This window comes from Cylas formicarius, unplaced genomic scaffold (genome assembly GCF_029955315.1).
Source record: "Cylas formicarius isolate icCylForm1 unplaced genomic scaffold, icCylForm1.1 PGA_scaffold_6__28_contigs__length_40554024, whole genome shotgun sequence".
In the NCBI taxonomy this organism is placed as follows: domain Eukaryota; kingdom Metazoa; phylum Arthropoda; class Insecta; order Coleoptera; family Brentidae; genus Cylas; species Cylas formicarius.
In genome coordinates, this window is record NW_026844347.1 from 33,161,340 (window position 1) to 33,185,187 (window position 23,848).

Sequence of the window (23,848 nt, forward strand, 5' to 3'; positions counted from 1 at the left end):
CAGAAGAAAAGGCTATTGATTCATAATTTACCACTTCGCTGACCACACAAATATTTTGGTAACTCGCTTACTCAATAACAGACCTTGGCCAGCAATCTGTCAACCTTATAAATAGACCTGGCAGCACAAATTAATAGGACCCAACAATCCGCAATCCCAATTTCAACTAAATGGCGTGCAGCTGAGGTGAATGAGCAAAAAGATTTCGGTGTAATTATCGCAAACCGCCTGAAGTGAGATAAACATTTGTCAAGCATGGCGGAAAGAGGCAACTCATTGTTATCTTGATCCAAAAGGCTGTCAATAGTAAACCTTAGTAAACAAACTATACTCTACTATTGGCATACCAATTCTTGAATGTGCTTAAATAGAGTGGAATTCTTACTATTACTGGTAAATACGCAGCCGCAGCGTAATCAATATTCCACTACATTCTTAAAGTTTTTAATCTGACACCGCTGTATGTCAGACGCCAATGTGGCGATAATTTAAAAAATGAGCAACACGGTTTACGAAAAAAATTCAGTTCAATTATTGTCCTAACCAATCAAAACCAACTAGTCAAAACTAACCACAGCTAATGGGCTATTTAACCAAAACCTTAATCTATATAAATTTATTTTTCTATTTAATGTAAATACCACTTTGTTTTTTTGAAGCTGTAACATTTTTGTACACTTAGGTTGAAACTTAAATTACCGGCAGTATGTTTTGATTGGTTGCAGTTTTAAATAAAACGGTAGTTTCTGATTGGCTGAAAACATCGGAAGGTCGGAATAACATTTTCTATAGTTGGTGCCGTATGTTAAATATAAACACCTCTCTAGAGCATTATCTTTGGATCGTTTAGCTTAGACAATATTTTTAAAAGTGCCAAACCAAATGAGTTACTCTGAGTGGCTAAGGAAATTTCAGTCGGTAAATACCTGCTCTTCCAGATACGAGATTCTGTGGGTGAGTCTTATGTTGTCGGATTTCAATCCCTCCTTGATTTTCCTAGCTTCTTCGCCACGTTCCCGCATGACCTCCAGTTCCGATCGTAACGCTGACACTTCTTGGGCCGTGGATTTCGAAAACGTCGACCCATTTTCCGTGTTGTCAGCCAGTTTTCTTAAAACCACGATTTGAGCTGGATCGGGAGCCGCCGCAAGCAGTCTAGCCAGTTCGTCGCGATTTTTCGTTAAAACAATTTTCCCGTTTACTTCGATGAGTCTGAAATACAAGACCAAATGTTTCACAATGGAGATCTAACGACGCTTTGTATGACCTTAGTAATCTTCAAGGTATAAACAGACACCCCCGGCATGCAACATGTGTTCGTTGATAATTTATTTCTTGATGTCCATGTAACAGGAACATCAAGTTCGCAATAGTTCTAATAATCACATTAAAAATAATTAGTAAGTTTGCGGCAAACTGAATTTGGCAAGTACTGCCACAATTAATGCGAACGAAAAAAATGTGCATGTAATTAGTTTCATATGATAATTTAATGTTTTTCATTAAAATTATTTCACTTAGCAAGGACCAACAGTGGCAAGTGTGGGATTGCTTTCAGTTTCATTGCTATTAGAAGGTTGTGGTGAAATGTATTTTATGATGGAACGCTTAATATCTTTAGTGTGGAAATTATTAGCGAGAAGAGCAGAAGTAAGGTGTTTTAATTCTGGGTTCAGCGACTTGGGCTGAGATAGTTTTACGGGTCTGTAAATAAGAGAGTTGATAACCAATGATTTTTGGGCCGGATGATGATGTGACAATGCATTAAGGTATCGGTCTGTGTGTGTAAATTTTCTGTAAACACAATTACCCAATGTTAGCTCTGATTTTCTATTGATAAGAATATCTAAGAATGGGAGGTTGTTATTAGTATCTATTTCAATGGTAATAAAACGTATGTTAGGGTGTATAGAGTTTAAAGGTCTAAGAAAATCTACTAGGGATTCCTGACTATGAGGCCAAATAACAAAAGTATCATCGACGTAGTGTTTCCAAAATTTTGGTTTTTGATGGAAGAAGGCAGCAGGATGATTGGCGAAACGTCAGCAAGTTCGACTCAGCAAAAGCCGACGCAGGAGGAATCCAGAAGTTTTATAAAAACTGATACTAATTGCTTTTAAACAATCAGTAGGAAAGCACCTTGATTTGGAAAAAAACATCCTTTCAACCTTTTATAAAAAAAAAGTTATATATAATAATTATAATTATTTATTCAAAATTAGTAACTATTTTTCTATCGATTAAAAAATTTATTATTGGTATTTTTAAGATTTAGACTAAATCTATAGAAATATCCAGAAAATAACACTTTCAATAAATTAATTAAGATTTGGTTATAATAATATGGACTAGCTTTTTTTTCAATTTTTTAACCGGTCCATTGTACCCCTGAAATTACGCAAAGGGCTAGAAATGTACAAATAACCAGGCCCTCCCCAAGTTTCGATATTTAACGAAGTCATTCTTTGGGTGAAAATAAGAATACATTGCCAAAGGTATTTAGAATGGGTACCCAATCCTTATGAACTCTAGACGACGTACTGAATATTATCATCACTCGTAATTGTTTAAAGAATAGAGCCTCGACGCACGTTTTCCGACTTTAAACTAACAAACAACGGGTCCGCAAATAATTATTCCCCAACCGGTCATAATTTCACGGTTGGTAAGTTGAGGGTCAATAAACGTAACCTTCCACCCGTGCATCCGGCACAACGTATCAACAGGTTTTATGGTACGTCGACGCAGGTATATATTGTGTCGCTTAAATTGCTGAAAGTTCCTTCCCGAAGACACCATAAAAAACGAGAATGTAAAGTTAATTATCGATCTTTTTCTATATGCCTCGGATGCTGATTAAAATCATAAGTTTCGGAGCATTATGGGTAGAGTTTTGAGATTTTACTTCAGTTTGTTTCATGTTTTGCATCCTATTTGCAGACTTTACTACGATGCTGGTAACTCATTTAGAGGGCTCGTTAAATATTTTTAAAATTTTTGGTAATTCTAGATAACGATCGCCATAAACGAGTAGACATGAACTTGGTTTAATTTTGGGATATATTTAAATATGAGAACGTCATCTTGATTAATAATGTAGTAGTAGTAGATTTTCAGTAGTTTACATTTTAGGAGAGAGAAAAATTATTGTTAGATAGGCATTTTCAATAAGATAAACTTTCCGAATTATTGATAATCTCTGTCATATGATATAAATAAAAAAAATATCAATTGCAAAGAAGATAGGAACATTGTAATTAATGAAATAGTATTTCGTTTAGTAAAAGAATTTAGCTACTCAGGGTATGGTCGAGCCATAACTCTTACTCCTGGAAAATGTTGAGGGAAAAACTTATAGTAAAACCAATAAATATTATAATAAAATGATTTTTTCAAAAGTTATTATTTAAAGTTAATTAATAACAACAAATACTGGTTCTATTGATAAAACATGATGGAAATGTGTGTTACATAAAGAATAATAGAAATAGATGAGTTGGTTAGAATGGCTCCAATTAATCCTCAAAAAATGTTAATAGTAAATATTGCTACACAATATGAGAAATTCTATCCAATTCTAGAAAACATTAATTAAATTAATTAATTATTTTAAATTATAAGCAACATGGTTTACCAGTTCAATTATTGTACTACCAAACCAAAACCTTAATATTTCTAAATATATTTTTATATTTAATTTGAACCGAAAATATGAAATGTTACAAAGATTCAGTTATAATTTGGGATATTTCTTAATTCAAGTCTTAAGTAACGGCCCAATTATCTCATGGTCTGAAAGTCCGTTTCTATTTTTTTAAATTAATTTTACATTGCTCTAATTTTAAAATATCAAATAAGTTCACTAACTTAAAATTCTTCATATAATCTTTTATTATTTATTTTTATTATTTTAGTATTTTCAGTATTTTATTGTTTAAAGCATATTCCTCTATACTTATGTTGCAGATCGCTTGAAAAATTGAAATAAAAAACAATATAGAATTTGAAGATGGGGCTTTAATATAATTTAAATGAACGGTCTAACTTGCAAATACTATAGGTAACAATAAATTATATGTTATGTTTTTTCTAAAGTTTCAGTTAAATCATAAAAAGTATTTTTAAAAGTAGATTAGTTCAAGCTTGCGCACTGCATACGACGAAAAACTGGTAGGAGCGTTGCATCTAAAAATTAAAAGCGAATCGATTCGTGGAACTGAAACGCCTTACGTTCTATTGTAAAAATTTCGCAACAGCTAATTGGCGGAGCAAAAACAATGGACGGCAAAGTGTGCTTCCATCGCACAGTGGCGCCTCAGAACACTTATTGCCTCCTAAGCGCAGATATTATTTTAAACTCTCAGGGCACTGATACTTCAAAAATCGCATCGCAACATATACCATGTCAATTGTAATAAAATAATAATTAAAATATAATATTATAAGGTCTAAAATGAACAACGATTGCTTGGCAAAACCGCAAACGTACGGCAATGCGCGAATTGCAACAGATTTTTCTGTCTCTAACATCGTCGCCTATTCAATTGCCTCGGAAAACAATAGAATTCGAAACAATGAATTTTACAACACAGGTAACTGCGATAAATTATTTTTACGCGACCTTTTCGGTGTGAAACAATTATTTGGGTAATTTTCTTCAAAATGGGTTTCAAGGCGACAGGGTAACTAAACAAATTGCATAACGGAGATTCATATTATAATTAGGGAAATTATGTGGTACTGACCTGTCGGCTTTGCGCAAGTTCGTATCTTCCAGGGCCCAATCTATCCACAACCCACCGGCATTATCTTTTTGACCGGCTACGAATTTTGGGCTCTTGGGATCATACTCAACCTCTACTGCCTGCAAAGTTATGTTGCCCTTGTCCTTGACACAACTAAAAGAGGAAGACAATGCTTATTCGGAACTCCATTTATAACTATGGTTTACGCGGGTCTAGTAACCAGGAGGGTAGAAACTATAGCTGAGGTAGAGTAAATTCTATTAGCTCACTCTATCCTTGCACTTTTGTTTAAATACACAACAATGGTTACTATATCCTTGTAAACCACGCTTAAAGCTCCGCCTACCTATACAAGGAGTTGCTCTCTGAGGTGCATTTGTTCGACTCTTCTATGCACAGTTGAAGCGCTCTGGTTTCTTCCAGCAGAGTCAAAAGATTCAACTCCTCCCGTCCTAACTGATACTCCAGCTCAGCTTGTTGAATTCGAACGTCAATGTTGCTGTAAAACAAATCGCATAACTAAAACAATTGAAAAACATCCACAAAAAAAAGTTTCGAGACAATCATAACTCACTCGGTAATGTCGAGTCGCTCGAGGGCCATCTTCAGGTTCTTTATAGCTAATCTCTTATTATCGATATCAGTCTTTAGTCTTCCCAATCTTTCTTCCGCTTGTCTTTTCTCGACCTCTGAGAGTTCCCTATCGATGGTGCCGTTGTTATTATTATTGCCAGCACCTAGCATAGACGTTAATCTCAATCCCGGCATAGTGAGTTGTCCCTTGAGACTTTGGATGATGTTTTCTTTATCTCTCAACGCGTTCCGTAGATGTTCTAGTTCTTTCGCAGCTAGCTCTTTGGGTATGGATCGAATCGAACTTAATGCGATGCCGTTTAATTTTTTTCTTCTTGGCGTGCTAGATAAGGACACTTCTATACTGGCCATCTGAAATTGAAGATCACAATAAAAAAGTTTAAAGGCAAATTATATTTAAGGATATAGATTGATTGTTAAATTAATTTAATGGGTGAAAATTTTTCAAAGAAACTTCCACAGGCTCCTCCTCTTTCATGTTCTTTGAGACTAGTTGATATCTTTTGTGCGATCTGTCTGTATTCATTGCCACATATGCTGTAAACTCCTGGCATCTCAAATGGAATTTTGTCGTTGACGGATCGAAGATGTTAAAAGATTTTTTTGGACAAGTGGTAAATTTGGTTTTGACGTTATATTTTTTAGGAACTTTTGATATATGGTCAGTGATGTTTTGAATCTAAGAAAGGATAACAGTGGCAAGTGTGGGGTTGCTATCGGACTCATTGGTTTTTGGAAGATGGAACGCTTACTCTCTCTAATGTGGAAATTATTAGAGAGAAGAGCAGATGTAAGGTAGTTTAATTTTCGGTTTAGTGACTCGGGTTCAACCGACAGACATTCTTTAGCTTCGCTTCCCTGAAACAAGTCAGTTTCATTAAAAACCGATGTAGGAAGAATCCAGAAGATTTGTAAATGAGTGATAATTTTAATTTAAACACATTAAAAAGGCATTTTTCGAGAGTACTTAAAAATAAATGCTCTAGTTTCGATTTATATATAACATAAGACTGCTATTAGAATAAAAATTTTGTGTTAGAAAAAGGATCAGCAAATATTATGAATGCTCATCGTTCTGACTCTTGTAGTAATTCAAATATAAAATAAAAAGTTAATACAGTATAAAGCTTTAGAGTCTTGCATGATAGGCACGAAGAAAAGGCACAAAAATTGAGTAATATTTTGTATATAGTAAAGAAAAAGCAAATAAGACGTGATTATCAAAGAATTTTTGAATTTTAATTTAAACTGCTTCTTTCATTTATTAAAAGTAAATCAGCCTCCGAGACTTTTTGTTTTGTAACGTCGTAGTGATAATTTTGTGATACAACAATACGTTTGTATCACAAAGTTATGCAGTTTTCGCATTTTTCCATCAAAAGCCAATTTGTATCTTTTAATTTCAAAAAAATAGGATCTTACTTTCTGATATTTTGAACCATTTTAATCTCTTTCCATATCTTCTTAGTCTAGACGGGGCCATAAATGATGATAAATGATTTTACGAGATTATTATAGTTTTTAATTTTTATTTGAGGTTTAAAGCTATGTTGCATTCTATCTTTGTTACTACCAAAATATAACACACTAATGATTCTCGAAGAACTCGAACAAAACAGAATCCGAGAGCCTGTGGTAACGTACAAGGGTGCATGCTAAACAAAATCGGCCCCTGGATGGAACCCCGAGGCACTCAATTCACAACCATTTCGCTCGTGATGTCCGTTTATCCGTCCGTAGAAACTGAAACTGCTGAAATACATATTTTTTTCAACAAAGGTGCTGAAACTTCTGAGTAATGAAAAATGGAAAATAAAAGTTTACTCTTTTCTCAAGAAGATCTAATGCTATTGTTTTTTCAATTGCGCAAGCACTAAAAATGTCATCTGAAAATGTAACCCAGATTCGCAAAATGGCAAAGGCTGACAATTATCCAAATATTCTCTAATTAACAATTAACAAATGATGAGATAAGATAAAACAAAATGCTACTTAAGGAAAAAAAAACATTATTTGTGAGCTTAATCCAATGTCAGTTCATCATTTCTTTACCCACAGAATAAAAACTAAATAGATAGAAAATCTGCTTTAAAGTTTTCATTATAGGATAGGGGAAAATCTGATAAAACAGAATTGCGCAATTCCGCAGTTACTGTTTTCCGCATTTCAATCATAATAATTATACGGACCAATTACGGTGGTATTGATTTTCACCGTACGTTTTATCTCGTGGCAGATAAAATCTGCGACGTAATGTTTTCGATGTTCGATATTGCCGAACAGGTTTTTTTGATACGTTTTTTAACGGGCATCGGAATGCGGTCGGGAACAAAAAAGTTCCAAAAGCAAAATGCTCTTATTGAATACGATCAAGTTGGTAGGCAGATGGGAATCAATCACCCGATCTTGAGTCGTCGCGAACGTCGAAGAAACCAAAACCTATACTTAAATAGGTTTTGGAGTAGTTAAAAATATCGCCAATCATCTAGGCGATTGTCTTGGTACTAATGTGTAACCTGAGGGCGGGTACTTTTTTGGGTATATTACTTACCTTTGCTTCCAAGGTTTCTAATTGCGCCATCCTCGGCTGTATCACTGTTGGTTGAAGGGTGTTCTGAAACAAATGACTTATTTTTATCAACACTCGTTTTAATAAATTGACGATGTACTCGCAAAATGAGACATAAAAAATCTCTTCTACTACATAAATACAAACAAATATATAGTAACTAAAAAGCATGGTTTTATAATTTTTAAAAATTAATTATTCCCTAAAACAATATCGAAGATTTTATTAATTTTTAAATTTATTTTCATCACCAAACATTTCGAAAAAATTCGGCGAAACACTCACAATTGTACTACATATAAAGGAAACAAACAAATTCGGCTAAATAAATAAAAACAAAACAGTAACTAAAACATTTAAGCTTCATGTTTTTGAAATATCTTATTATACTATGCAGCTTGTGTCTAACTTCATTGATTTTTTAATTGTATATAAAGGTCCCTTCCTACATCCAGTTCTGCGAGGTCTTTAAGCAATTTCGTTGGGATTTCCCTGATGGTTTCATTAATAATGGGTATTATCTTTGCTACCTCCATTTGCCAAATCTTTTTGATCTCGACGGTTAGCGGTAAGTATTCATTTATTTTTTCAGTATGTTAAGTTGTCAAATTGGGAATTATAATGTCTATTATGTACTTTTGCTGTTGGTTATCTTCAGTATAAGTACAAGATCTGATATATTGTTTGGAATCGGTTCGTCCGTCATAATACGTAAATTCGCTAATTTTCACAGATTTTTGGTGGACTATACTGGTAATAAGGTCAAGGTATCTTTTACATAGAGCCTGATGGATTACATTCACCATTCTGTTGTGTGGATCTAGGTAGGCTTTAGGTGCTAAGATGGATCACTCAGACAGCAAATGATCAAAAGGCATTTTTCATCACACAGACGACACATCACAATTTCTACTTTCTCTTGAATTATGTACTCTGTTCTTCTTCTTCTTCTTCTTATTAATATTATTCTGCTGTGCATACTTTTATTTTTTCGTTTTAATACGTTTAATTAATTTAATTTAATTACGTTTTTATGGTTTATTTAATTTGTTTAATGTTATACATGTTTAGTTTTGTCTGTATGTCTGTTGTGTTCTTTTTATTAGGAAAGGTTGTTAAACGGAACGGAAAAGTACGATTGAGGTAAGAAAGTCAGGAATAAAACTTATAATTACTATTTAATGTATTTATTATTTATTTTTATTCTTTTCCCATTATTTTTATTTTTATTTATTTTCATTATTTTTTTAATAATAGTGTCATTATAATCTAATTCTTTGAACAAATTTAGCACTCAAATTAACTTAACCTAAGTCTAGTTTCGTCATCGTCTGTTATCACCTTATATTTAGTTCGAAAGGGAACATTATGCCTAATGGTTGAACTACTGGAAGTATTTCTAGTATTTTCTACTAATAATTTTCTAATTTGCTACTGTAAATAAAAAAAAAACAATATTCCGCTTTCTATTTGATCAGCTTAGCAGATTGGATGTTACATACTTTGATCGTTTTGATTAATTCCTTAATATTTCCGTGTAAGTTAAAAGCGCACGCATCTGATACGCGGATAGTTCTGATCCAACGGGATGCGAAACGTAATATTACTTATTATTGTTGATTATGGTCCGGTGCTATGAATACGATCCCGCTAGGTCTCCATTACTATTTTCGCAAATTACTCGTTACGTGCGCCAGAGCTTTTATTTACGAACAGCTCATTTCTTTTTGCGCATTTTATCATGTAAGTTCTCCTACAAGGACTACTTGCTAACAACTATGTATTATAATAATAAGAATACACTTGATTTGTTTGTTTGTTATTAATATAAAAAAGGCCCCCCCGTCTAGATTATATTAACCGTCACAAAAAATAAGAACAGTGTGGGAGAGAATAAAAATAAAAATAAAAATTAATAATCACACGGAAACAAGAGATATATCTAGTTTTACAACAGTCTGAAAGCTTATTTGAAAAAAAAACTTTATATCTGACAATTTGCAATAAACTTCCTTTCATAAAAAATAAGAAAAAAGAAAGAAATTCGAAATTTAACAAATTTAATATTTTAAGAGTGTCACCTTTTTCTAGCATACAACATGCCTTGATGGGAGTTTGCTCCAAAAAAAGACCCAAAACTCTAATCGACGCTGAAGCGTTGCTATGGGCGTTTAAACATAGTACAAAAAAGAAAAAAAATTAAAATTTTATTTAATTAATCTGAAAGCGAATATTGTTCTGTATTTAATTTAGATTTTATTAATTTAGTCTCGGTAGATATTCCTAATTTTTTATCTGGCTGGTAAAACTATGCCAATTGATTATTGCTACATACATAAATACGATACCATTACGTACGAACCAGAAGAATCGAAATATATAATAGACAATAACATTGGTGTTGTCATCAAATGCATTAAAGCTTATGAATAAACAAGACGAAGTAATAAAATAAATAAATAAATATAAATAATTTATATGCAAATTATATATTTGAGCCAGCCAGAATCCTTCAGAGTATCTGATACGTGATTGAAGGCTCAAGAACAAAAAATGCATGGAGTTGAATATAAAAAATAATGCAAGCTAAACTGGGAGAATATCCGGAAGTGCTTTTAGTTTTAATTCTTAGGGCACTCGCAGACAAAGTCAGGATCGCCGCGAGGAGCTTCAACCTCCGGAGAAGGAACATTAAGAAAAGGCCATGTACAGACATAAACGTACATTTGAACATTGCCCAATCTCCACGGTTTTGGCACGTTTATGAGAATGTGTAGAAATTATCTTTTTTATTACGCTTTACTCAAAAATATCAAATTATCTACTGAGCAAGCATGCTCAAGGTGTCACCTTAATACGCGAGCTTCATTAGCATTGATGTTGCGTTCCTTATTTACATCCGATCAATCTTCTTGCTCATAATAGTTCGCTAATTACATCTCTGATTGAGGTTATGTTAATTTAGTTTTTGGTTCTTTTCATCAAGCGCTTTATGAAAATACTCGAAATTAAGTAAGACCAAGTATACAAATTTCGTCTGATGGCTATGATTAAGGCCCAAAATTGGCTCAAAGATTGACATGATCTAAAACAATAAAAAATAAATTTAAATGCACGGGTCAATACAAGCAAAAAAGAGGTTGATTAATTGTTATTATTTGATTCGATAGTACGTTACTTTTTATTTGTTTACAATACACGTTTGTAATACAAATATAAATATTAAACAAACTCGTGACTAAAGTGACTTACTTGCTTCTTAATATATTAGCAGTTCGTAATACAAAAGCTTTTTGTTTGATCCTCAGAAATGTCAGAAATTAGCGCCATTAACATAATTTCAAATATCGAAATCAATCAAAATAATATGTATTATCATCAGAGTGGAAAAAAGCTAGATTCATACCATTAGCAAAAATATCTATTCCTCTGTCATATATATGTTACACCCAATTAATATTCTTTCCTCTATCTTTTCAAAATTCTATAGAAAATGTAAATATGCAAAAATATAAGAAAATAACCGTAAACACGATATTTTGAGTCATTTAAATTCTATACAACTATTAAGAGCTTAGGACTTATCTTAGATAAATACCTGAAATAGATATATCAACACAGAAATGGTCCTAACTAGAGAAATAAATCAGTTTAAGTATCGGGATACTGTCTATGATATGTGTTTAAAAAGTAGTAGAGAAAAAATACAAAAACTTACAGTCTCGTATCTGCGTTTTATTTATGAAAGAAAAAAAGCGTAACCCTACCAGTAAACTGAACTGAATGCCTGTTTAAATATGGATAATAGAATGTATCTAGATAGAGTTGCGTTCTTACTTTTGGGTTTCTACACTCTTGAAGTTACATTTACTAACATGATCTTTTTTCCTCCCAATTAGATTCAGAATTTAAGAAAAGAATTCTCCAGAAACCATATTCAGAACAATGAAATACCGTGGCAAATGAATATTATTGCCTCTCTCTGGAAAACTTCCCAAGGCCGCTATATTACGTCATCATCAACTTAATTGTTATGTATGTGTCACTTTCTTATTTTATTATTTCTGTTTTTCCTATTTTTCTAACTTAATAGACCTCCAGTTACTTGATTAACTTTGTAATGTTAAACCTCACCCTTCTTTTTTGACTAAATAATCGAAAATCGAAAAATCAATTTCCCCCGAATACCAAAAATTGAAAATAATGCACGATTAACAGCGCATTCATAACCGACAGTTTAACGCCTTTACGGGGCAAATACAAATCGATCAACTTAATAGATAGAACGGAGGCATTTAAGGCACGTACTGATCATTCAATAAAAACTTTTTGTGATATTTATCTTTCGTCTCGCTGCATCGAAAATAAACCAATCGCTCTTCGTTGAACGTAAGAACTTTAATAAATCAATTAGGCATTATACACACACACACACACACACACCGACTCAAGCTTGCGCAAGTGATACGGGTATTACGAATTATCTCGAGCCAAACAGGTTCGCAATGAGAATATGATTACTGAACAAACAATCCACTACGATCGCGGGTTATGAATAAAGAGGTAAAAATATTGTCCCACGTCTGTCAACGGACGCCTCAATAGAGTGAACGTGCCGACCTCAAATGTAAATATCCTGATTAAATTCTCCACGGATTGACATTTAGGTTGTTTATTAACCCATATTATCATAAAAAAATACTTTACTGAAATTATTTATTTTGTTGCACTTAAGGATACATTACATGCAAAAAAAATACTGGTGTGTAAACGAACCACTGGGAAAAAACATTAAATAATGTTTTGGGGTACATAAGATGTAACATATAATTTATACATAAAAATACAAAAGAAATTTCACATTCGACAGAAAACAACTAAAAGTAGATTGTTTTCCAAATAGAACCTGATTTGATACAAAAAAACGCATAATATGTTATGGTGCGTGAGCGCACCACTGGTAACACCCGGTTTCATTTTTGATATCATAAGATCAATTCCTTTGCCGTCATCAGTAGACCAATAATGCTAAATATGTGGCAATGAATGATAACCCGAGAACAATAAAATGCTTACAAAATTTAAAAGGTTGATTTTTTGACAACGAGAATTCATGGCGGTTATTGTCTTGAGCATATTTTACCGAAAATTTTAAATGCAAATCAACCACTTCGTTATCGAAAAACATAAAAAATATTTCAAGCAGAGTTGTTCCAGAAAGCCTATGTCTTAGTTCTCCACATGATCTAAATTCATCGGACATAGGTGTGTGAGTGTACTCAATCTGACCTTTCTTCCATTTGACAGTAGAAGCGAGCCTGTCGTTTACAGAAAGCATACGTCTTCTTTTGAATTCCAGGGTTTCATCATCTGATGAGTCCCATTCAGGTTCAGTTGATAAATTAAAGGACTATTGAAGGACAGCTGTATGTGTATGTAACTCGAAAGTTCCAACTACATCAGTTGGTTCCCCAAACTATTGTAGATTTATATTATAGTTCATTTTTTCTTCGTCAGTCAAGGTATCCACGTCGGGTGGAATATAGACCGCGTCAATATGATCTGTAAATATTTTTTCATAAATATTTACAGATAAATATTATAAATATTAAGCATAAATTTAATTATAATAATAATAATTAGTATAGCATTTAAAATGTATGTTTTCTGCAATGTAATCGACATGCTATAGACTTAACAAAAATGGCAATACGAATCCAAAATATATTTTTTTTACTATTTTGGATTTGAAAATGTGATACAAACTTATGCACCGCTTTTTTTATCTTTTGAAGTCATATATAAGATAAGATAATAATAAAATTTCTAAATGGATGTGCAAAAATATTTCCTGGATGTGTGTGCATTAACGCACCACTGGGACAAAATGGGTTAATTAATTGTCACTTTCTCATAGATAGTCAGTTTTATTTATGACGCTTATTTGACACTTCGTGTTGGTAGTGGTAGCGCAGCAGCCAAACGTCGTTCCTTAATGACACCAAACCAAAATATTTGGTAGACGGTTTTTCCATAGATAAAGCGAAGAAAAGTAAATAGGGGGCCATGTGGCGTGTTATGCGCTGTCAAAGTGGTTGGAGTGTGAATTCAATTTTACCGCCATATTATTAAATCCCGGGAATTTCGACAGAAATAGTTCATAGGCGCGAAAACTTAGTCCATACTTATGAAAACGAATTTTGATAACAATTTTTACCTAATATGCATTAAAAAATAAATTATCATTTTCAAGAGGTATACTTTCACGTTATGATGTGGTGGTTTTCTTCTATGTAAGTTCAACACAATGGTATATATTGAGATGACATTGAACTAAAACAAAAAACTCAAATTGGCTATGACCTTCACGATACAATTATTAAGGTTTTCAGGACCTCCTTTTTATGTTACTGTTGTTTCAAAATTTAAAAAAAAAAACAGGTTTTGAAATCTGAGAAGCTGACGGAAAATTAGTGGTATATAGTGGGCCGCAAGTGCAATATCTCTCGCAATAATCGTTAAAATTATAAGAATATTTGCAGACTTTCTGGAAAAATGATGTTTGGTATAATAAAGCTTTGCTAGTATCAGCCTTCATTCTTATTAATTTGTACTGGACCTTTTGAGATATTCTCTTTGCCACAAACCCACCTGCTCAGCAATATGAAAGACTTCACTACTTTCTTTTCAGATTATCCACTGTACTTTCTGTTTGATATTAAATCAAAACATAGTGTAGTGAATAAACTTTACATCGAATCCAATGACACTTTCAAAAAACCGTGACGCCAAACAAAAATTTTGAAACTGTTAACATCACCAATAGATAACACTCAAAAAGAAATGATGAAATAGTGACGTAACAAAGCTTTAACTCTCATTTATTATATGTTATATGGTCATCATAAGCACGTAGCAATTTTTGTTTAGAAATCGACTTTATTTCGAAAATTATGCAGATTTAATAAAAATAAAACTTACTAAATAACACTTTATATTAGTAAAAATAAGCACTTCGCACTCGTTTGCAAATAACCAACGTTTTTCTGAGCGAACAGAGCCTCATAAATATGTAATAATTTAAAATGTCAGCTTCATTAAACATCTAACTGGCAAGAAATTTTATAATTTAATCATTGCAAATTAAAGCGATGTATTCACGTATTCGGCGCTTGTAAGCTTAGTCTTTTTTATACAAGGAAAAAAAGAACGCTTATATATAAAGTGACCATACGTCCGGTTTTGAACGGGACTGTCCCTTTTATAGGTCACCTGTCCCGTTGTCCCCAAACAAAGCTCCGGGACGCAAAATTGTCCCGTTTTGTGGAACAGCGCGAAAATTTAAATCATGTAGCTCACGAAACATGCGCGGGCGGGGATTCACAGACGATTGGCATCACTGTCGATCGGTGATTCCCCCCGCCCGCCCGCGCTGTTAATTACTGTTTATTGTGTATTAGGCTATTCACGCGCGCGCACTCAGATTTCTCGTTAATGTTTTGTTTTTACGTAACGTTTGTGAAGTAGTTTAGTGATAAACTGCTATATAATTATTTTTTTATATTGTTTTGGATTTTTGTCTATAGTTATGCCGAAACGCAAGTGTTCATTTAATGTCAACTTACAAGCAAAATACCCTTTTATTAAGCAAACTAACACTCCTTCAGATGTCAGATGCGAAAAGTGTCGCACAGAGTTTACTGTTTTCCATAGTGGTGCTGGTGATATTGAACAGCATTTGAAGTCAGAAAAACATAAAAAGTCTAATTGTATAACAATTTTAAACGACACTTCAAACCACGGTAACAAAAAAAATTATCCTTTCGTAGTGCGCTTTTTTCAATCTTATGAAGGTGTGCAAGTAAAAATTTTAGACATCCAAGAGCAACCAGGTGAAACTTCTGACATCATTGTAGATTATTTACATCAAGTATTAATAGATAACAATTTGACAAAAAAAGTCGTGGCATTTTGTGGTGACAATGCTAATGTCAATTTTGGAGGTGTAGCTAGGCGAGGAACTAACAATGTATTAGCCAAGTTACAATCATCTCTGAAAAAACCGTTGATAGGTATTGGATGTGGAGCCCATATAATTCACAATGCAATAAAATCCGCTGCAGATGATCTACCTTTAGACTACGAAAGCATTATTGTCAAAATATATTCTTTTTTTTTATATTTACATGGTTCGAGTGGAGGCTCTCAAGGAGTTTTGCGCTGAAGCTGAAATAGAACATCACCAAATGCTTGGCTACAGTAAAACCAGGTGGCTTGCGGTTATGCCTGCTTTGGAGAGAGTTTTAAAAATGTTCCAACCGTTAATAGACTATTTTTTGAGCATTGAAAAATGTCCCAAACTGTTGAAAAACTTTTTTGAAGATCCCACGTCAGAAATATGGCTTAATTTTTTACACGCTCAGTCAGCAAGTTTTCATCAAGCTGTATTGAAGGTCGAGGGTCGGACTGTATCGGCAATTGATGCGGCAAAAGAAATCATCATCTCAAAGACAATTTGGCACAGAAACAGATCAAGCAGTTTCTGCCATTTACTGTTCGTAGTTTAATTGTGAAACTAAAAGGTAATGGCACTAATATTAATGAAGACTTGGTGAATTTCAAACTACGTCACTACCCAAAAAATTACCGAATGGGGTAATTTAAATGTCTCAACGGAAACTCGTTGGGTGGAAGTATTCAAACACTTTCGTTTTAACAATCTTAAACATGAAAATTTTTGTATTTCAATTGAATACATTTTATGTCAACTTGGAACAAATGCTCCAGTAGAAAGAGTCTTTTCTCTCATGAACAAACTGTGGACATCCGAAAAAAATCATTTACAGGTTCCAGTGTTGAAAGCGATGTTGATAACTAAGGTTAATGTCAAAAAAACGTGCCAAGAATTTTATTCTTATTTAAAGTCATCGCAAACTTTATTAAAGCAAATTTGTTCCTCTGAAAAGTATAAAAACAATTAAAAAAAAATGCGTTGCATATATTTTAATAATTATTGACACATCAAACTTCCTTGATTAGTAAAGCTGGTGACTGATTTTAATTTTTCACTACTTATTATTTTTTTAATTACTTAATTAATATGAAAATAATTATAGTGTATAATTGCATTAAGTAACACTTATTCTAAATAAAGAAAATTAAAAAGTTGTGTTTATTTTCTTTGTTAGCCTGAAGGCTAAATGTAAAGGTCTGGCGGGAAATTTAAATTTTAAAAGTTTTTAAATATCGATTTAGAGTAAGGTAAATAAATATCAAAATCAAAAACCCTATCTAAGTTTTGCCTAATTTGTCTACAATTAAAAAAAAATACTGTTTAAAATTTGAATTTCCCGCCAGACGTTTAACCTGAAGCTTAAATTTTTTTGTCCCGTTTTGAGTTAAAAAATAAATGGTCACTTTACTCATATACATCAATCTAAACAATCCAGAAGTATTCGCAGTCCTTATACAAGCGTAATAAAAATCGCTCTAGTTCTACAGATCTCAGATGTCTGTCTGAGTAATGTGACCGATCCTATCATATTTTCTAATATTGTCATCGCAAAATAAAGTTGGTTCTTTATTTAAGATTTTTCGTAATATTATCAGTTCTTTTAGTTATTTCTAATGGGTACAAAATGAAAATACACGTAGTCACATTTGGGCAGGATAATCCAGGAAAACCGATTATTAATTTTGAAGTTTATTTACTAGCCGTACGAACATGTGAACATACTGCTTTGCCATGGTTTGGAGGGCACGATTCTCGTATTTATTATGATTTATAATTTATAGCGTTGCAACGCAGCATAAAAGCGTATACATCACATGTACGTAGATATGTTAGTTTCCGCATGGCGTGGTCTTTTAATTTTATTACCTTCGTTTTGCGGCGCCTTTGTAGTAACATTCTTTTGCTTCACTTCACTGTTTTGCGCTTTTATTTAATGGTGCTTGCGATTCTAAACGTATTCGTCTCCTTTTAAATGTTCTTGTTGAAGAATCAAAAGGAAACAAAGTATTATATGAAATTCACCGGGGACTATGGAGAAGTGGTAGGCTGATGATAAAAGATAAACGGTTCACAGAAATATATACATGCTGTTTCAAAAAACGTTTCGCTAATTTTTACAGTAAATAGAATCTTAAGAAAAACTGCCCGTCTGATTTGATAAACGTGTCGGAGAATATCACATTCAGAAGATACGGTTCTGCAAAAGGGGCCCGTAAATGAAATTTATCCTACAAATACTTTTGACAGGCGAGAAAAGTTAGTTTGCACCTAAACTTTTAAACGGGAATATTTTTAATATTTTATGTGTTTTTATATTTATATTTAAATAATTTTTTGTAAGTTTTCTAGACGTTCAATATATGTTTGACATTGCGGGTGCAAGACAGACGATCCAAAGCTAATCTGAGGCAAACACTTGCTTTTCCTGACAATGCAACTTAAGCTACGCATTGATTTTTATATAATTTTATTGTCTAACTAAGTTGACTAATCGACTAATTAAGTTATATTCATATTAAAGGTTATGGTTTTGGTTAATTTTTTTATTTCATGCTGACTGAATCTTTTACTCTCTACTCTAAAAATCCTCCCGAACTTCCAGAATAGGTACTAGACAGATACAAAAACCCAAAAATAGAGCAATTAAAAGGTGTAAAAAATGTTATAGTTAGTTTTCTGTAATTGCTATTTTTTTTTGGTTTGCCCAATAACTTTAAATTTAGCACACTGATGTATTTGTATTTTTAAATTTGCTAAAGCTTGTAATACCACAATGAAACAAACCGTTTCCATGCAGCGAATTAATGCTGATTAATATTTGTGTATTTCCAATAATTATATTATCTAAGTTTGTTCTGGTAAAACATGAGTTTTCTTGGAACAAATTAAACAGTAGATTTTAAAAACGTTTTCAACAACTTAGAAATAATTTAAGCAATGTACACCGTGTGCCAAATAAAACGATCCACTATACGATCTGGAAATATCTCAAAAAGTAAGTAAAATTGAAATATAAGATAAATTACAAAATTACCTTATTTTTTGTCCTAGAATTGACATCTGAATAAAAACAACTAACCAAAACTAACCAAAACGGCACCACCTATTTGGGACACCCTATATAAGCTGAGGAGTATCTGTCAAACTGCTTGAGTAGTCAGTCTGTGGTTAAATTTTGGTTGCAATACCTGGATAAGTAGCGTAACAACACAATTTTATATGAGGCAATAAAATACGAAAAAAAAACACATAACGTCAATTTGCCTAAAATATGCAAAACTCGAATAAGAACTTCTTTAACCAAGGATATCAAAAATGCTGAAATATACAAGGTTTTCGATTTCAAATAACAAAGTATCAACAAAATTATAATATTTTAAGCCTTCAGGGGAGCCTAATAAACTTTTGTACAAAACTTTTTTTCGTATCTCCTATGGATTTCCAGATCGTATACTGGATCGTTTTATTTGGCACACGGTGTACATCAAAAACGGCGAATTTCTTGGTTATGTTGTAAATCTTATTTAATGGCCCTTGATTGTAAACTTTTCCGATGTGCAAAAAAGCTTTAAACGAACGAGTTTCAGACTTTACGGCTTTTACGTGAAATTTTATCTAGAAAAAGTTATTAAGAACAACTCAGTAAAAAGAAATATTGACACCAAGAAATTTTGAAAATATATGTTAATACACTTAAATCATTTTCGGACGCTTAGTAATTTGAAGAAAAGGATGAAAATTTTGTAGATATTGATGTAGAGGTATATACACATAGATACAAGATAAGATTTTCTTCCTATTCTATTCTATTTTCATGCTGATGCATATCTGGCATTTACAGGAGAGTCTTCTCACGCATTAAACGCTATATAGAAGCAACGACTGTTAAGTGCTAAGGTAAGTTTAAACCGAATTAAAAGCGTGTATCACAATACCTATATCGATAACGGCAGAACCAGGTTTCTCACATGCGTTAAGGATCGATTTACACTAAAACCCAGTCCCATCAAAGCCTCATCATCCACAGATAGCAAGTTTACGATTTCTCTAACGGTTTTACTTTTCGATAATGTCCCAAGGATGCGGGAAAATAGAGATTGCTTCGTCGTTAAAAGAGACCAACGTCATCACCATTCGCACCCGACCATTTATTTTCACAGGAATCTTTCGTTAGAGCAAATAAAGATATCGAAATACGGTATAACATTTTTTGCTTAAATTAAATTGTTAAGATTGTGGTGTATGAGATGTACATACAAGGAGAGTTAAATTTATTTACTTGTGGTAACATGATAAAATTTGCATGACCATTAATGAAAAAATGTCACTACAAACTCCCGTCATTATTTTATTTTTGGCAAAGGATGTTTAGTATCATACTAAAGCAATTTTAAAACCAGTTTAGTACCACGATGGATTAGAGAGAGACAGCAAATATGTTTAACAATGTTCCCACCCAATCGTGCCTAATATCCTGAAGAATTTTTTTCTTCATAGTTCCACCATTAATTTACATTTTTTTTCGAATAATTTTTATGAAATATGAAAAAAAAAACACATAACTTCAATTTCTGCATGAACTATGCAAAATTCTAGTAGGAATTTCTTAAGAGCTTTATTTTCACCAAGGATTCCAAAAATGACGAAATATGCAGAGTGTTAAATTTAAAATAACAAAATTGATATCGGGGGGTGGGGGTGGTGGGCACTTGCATGACCATTAATGAAAAAATGTCACTATAAACTCGCGCCATTATTTTATATTTGGCAAAAAAGGTTTAGTACCACACTAAAGCAATCTTAAAACCAATTTAGTACCACGATGGATTAGAGAGAGACAGCAAAATATGTTTAACAATATCCCCACCCAATCGTGCCTAATATCGTGAAGAATTATTTCCTCATAGTTCCACCATTAATTTTGGTTAGTTCGAGGCACTAATCGATCACCTTGATGATCATGTAATGACAAATTTGCCCGATTTATACTTCTTTTCGAATAATTTTTAAATATTACCGATATCTTATGCAAGTTAACGGTTAGTTGCACTTAAAAATGTCACCATAAACTCGCGTTATTTTATATTTGGCAAAAAAGGTTTAGTATCACACTAACTCAATTTTAAAGCCAATTTAGTACCCTGACGGATTAGAGAATGACAGCAAATATTTTTAACAATATCCCCACCCAATCGTGTCCAGTATCCTCAAGACAATTTTTTTCTCATAGTTCCTCGATTAACGTTGGTTAGTCCGGGGCACTAATCGATCGCCGTGATGATCATGTAATGACAAAATTACCCGATTTACATTTACGCGTTATTATTTTATATTTGGCAAAAATGGTTTAGTATCACACTAAGGCAATTTTGAAACCAATTTAGTACCATGACGGATTAGAGAGAGACAGCAAATATGTTTAACAATATTCCCACCCAATCGTGCCCAATATCCTCAAGACAATTTTCTTCTCATAGTTGCACGATTAATTTTGGTTAGTTTGAGGCACTAATCGATCACCGTTATGATCATGCAAAACGGTGAATTCCTTGGTTATGTTTTAAAACTTTTTTAATGGCCCTTAATTGTAAGCTTTTGCAGATTAACTTTAAGTTCAGCATACTTAAGAGTGATGGTTTTATGTAAAGGGCATGTCCACGACCTTAACGAAATTTCCTGATTTTTTTTGTTTTTTTCATATTTATAAAGATCACAATTAAAAGTTATTATAAAATGCTTTTTTACTCCCTCCTCTAAAATATGCAATTATAAACTGATCTAGCGAACACAAACTGTCAGTTTCTTAAATTTTGACGTCGCCAAGCAAATTACTGCCGATTAAATTGTATTTATGAGTTTTCGTGAAATAAATTAAACAATAGATTCTACGTCGAAAGCCGGAGTTACCATAAAAGTGGGGACTGAAATTTTGACCCACGATTTTATGGATGTAATTCTTTCCTTTTAGCTCTCTAATCAAGCGTGAAAGTTGTACTTACAGACAAGACTAAACCTTAACTCGATATTGCTCGTATAACTTTTAATTAAATATGCAAAGAAACAAATTTCGCTAATCAGCAAACGAAACAATATACAAAAGTACATAAACTTCATCTAAGTACATGCCCGCACGTGTTTTCTTTGTCTATTGATAACTCAATTTGCAAGGCTCTGCGCTATCATAAATCCCATTGAAAATGCCAGAACGCGGTACCAATCACCATTCCTAAATAGGATTCGAAACGATGCCTTTGTCCCACGACTAATATTCTAGAAAGTACAACATTTAACGGACGCTACTGTTTTTATACTATAAGTATCTTAAAAGACCGTACGCTTGTCCGTTTCAAGTTCAAAAATTTTTTTTTTCAAAATTAATACGGTTATAAAATTTTATAAACAAGACAACGACTCTATTGGCCACAAGGATAAATTTATGAGCAGAAAATTTCTTATCAAAATAAGGTCTTAATTGTTTACGTAGGTTTAAATTTTGAAGTGGCTCCTATTGTATGGTATGTCTCTTGGCTTTTGACGGCAATTATCGAAATAATTTGTCGACTGCGATGAAACACCTGACGAGTCAGTATTGTAGGACAGGGACGCACTTTAAGGTGTTTTAAAAGCACAAAGATTAAATTTAGGTGTATTAAAGTCACCTAAGTAGTAATAGAAAATACCTAAATAAGTATGTTTTTATTCAAATTCAAAGAGTGGTCAGTAAAATTAATTCAGCTAAACCATCATATACATATTGTTTTTTCAATAGCATATGAATTTAGCAGAAAAATTGCCCTGGATTCAAAATTAATATTGACACAAATATTCTGAAATATCAGTATTGTAATTGATCAATTGGGTGCTTTTTCTAGCAAGAGACTGTGACAGCTTGGGTTATCCATTATAAGGACACTATTATCCGAAATACTTTTTACAAGGTAATTCTGAAACCAGTTTTCAAAAAGTTCTGCAATTCATGATAGACCAAGCTCGAGCCCTTAATATGCTTCGCAGACAACCACAACCAGTAGAGTGGAAGTGAGATCAAAATATTTGTGGTAATTTTTGACTGTTTTATTTGTAAGCTGATATTTACATGAACCAACAAAAGAATTGCTGTGTGAACTTTAAGGGAATTAAACCTAGGCCTTGCGGATTCAAGCTATGAAAAGAGAAGATTCGTTTGTTAAAAGAAAAAACAGAAAAATGAGTCTTACTGAAATAGGTTGTGGTAAGTGTAGGGATTTTTAGAATCCAAGTACTACAAGATCGGCTAGTAAGTTAAAAGTTTCTTAACCTTAGTCATTTTATGGAATGTGAGCTTCATTTTCAACTCCATGAAATTGCCTGCACTGTGGAATCATTAGGAGAATTACCAACAGTCAAGTTAAAAAACACCTCGTTTAATCAAAGGCGGTTTTTGTTTATTAATTTTTTTATTCAGTACTAATAATAAAATCTCCACACCATACCAGTTTTACAAATACAGCTAAATGTAAAATAGATAGGCTTGTGAGAGTCAATATGAGAGAGTCATGTTACGAAAAGTTGACGACAAGAAAAACCGACGTTTCAAAAAACGTTATTCTAAATATTCGTTTTTATAATCTAAAAACCTTGTTAGAGCATGACATAAAAAACCTATAGAAACCAATTTCTCAAAATCAATCAATTTTCTTTTAAAATTGGTCCAGGTTGGGTTAGAATCAAAATAATAGATATTAAATTTTATTACGCTCTCTGATGAATGCAGTTGCCTCAGTATTAGTCTGTATCTGTGATCTGCGTTTAGTGTTGGATTTTATGTATAATACGACCAAAAATATAGTGCATTTATTGCTCTGATGTTTTAAGTATTTTACGGTACCTTAACCACAGACCTTCGCAGGACCGTGGATAAATCAATCTCAGCAGATGTTTATTCTG

The 23,848-nt window shown here is 32.8% G+C and overlaps 1 protein-coding gene across 3 annotated transcripts in view; it reads right to left on the bottom strand.

Moving 5' to 3' along the window:
• LOC132703078 (transcription initiation factor TFIID subunit 1) overlaps positions 1 to 23,848 on the bottom strand; it is a 112,932-nt gene that overhangs the window by 1,881 nt on the left and 87,203 nt on the right. For 2 of the 3 annotated variants that reach the window (XM_060672136.1, XM_060672135.1), the window contains exons 3-7: positions 7,891 to 7,953; positions 5,320 to 5,690; positions 5,092 to 5,244; positions 4,746 to 4,898; positions 927 to 1,212 (exon numbers count right to left, since the gene is read on the bottom strand). In XM_060672136.1, coding sequence (XP_060528119.1) covers positions 927 to 1,212; positions 4,746 to 4,898; positions 5,092 to 5,244; positions 5,320 to 5,690; positions 7,891 to 7,953 — 1,026 coding nt within the window. Of the gene's footprint in view, positions 1 to 926; positions 1,213 to 4,745; positions 4,899 to 5,091; positions 5,245 to 5,319; positions 5,691 to 7,890; positions 7,954 to 8,193; positions 8,297 to 23,848 lie in introns of those variants that run through there. The other variant, XM_060672137.1, reaches the window with a different exon arrangement.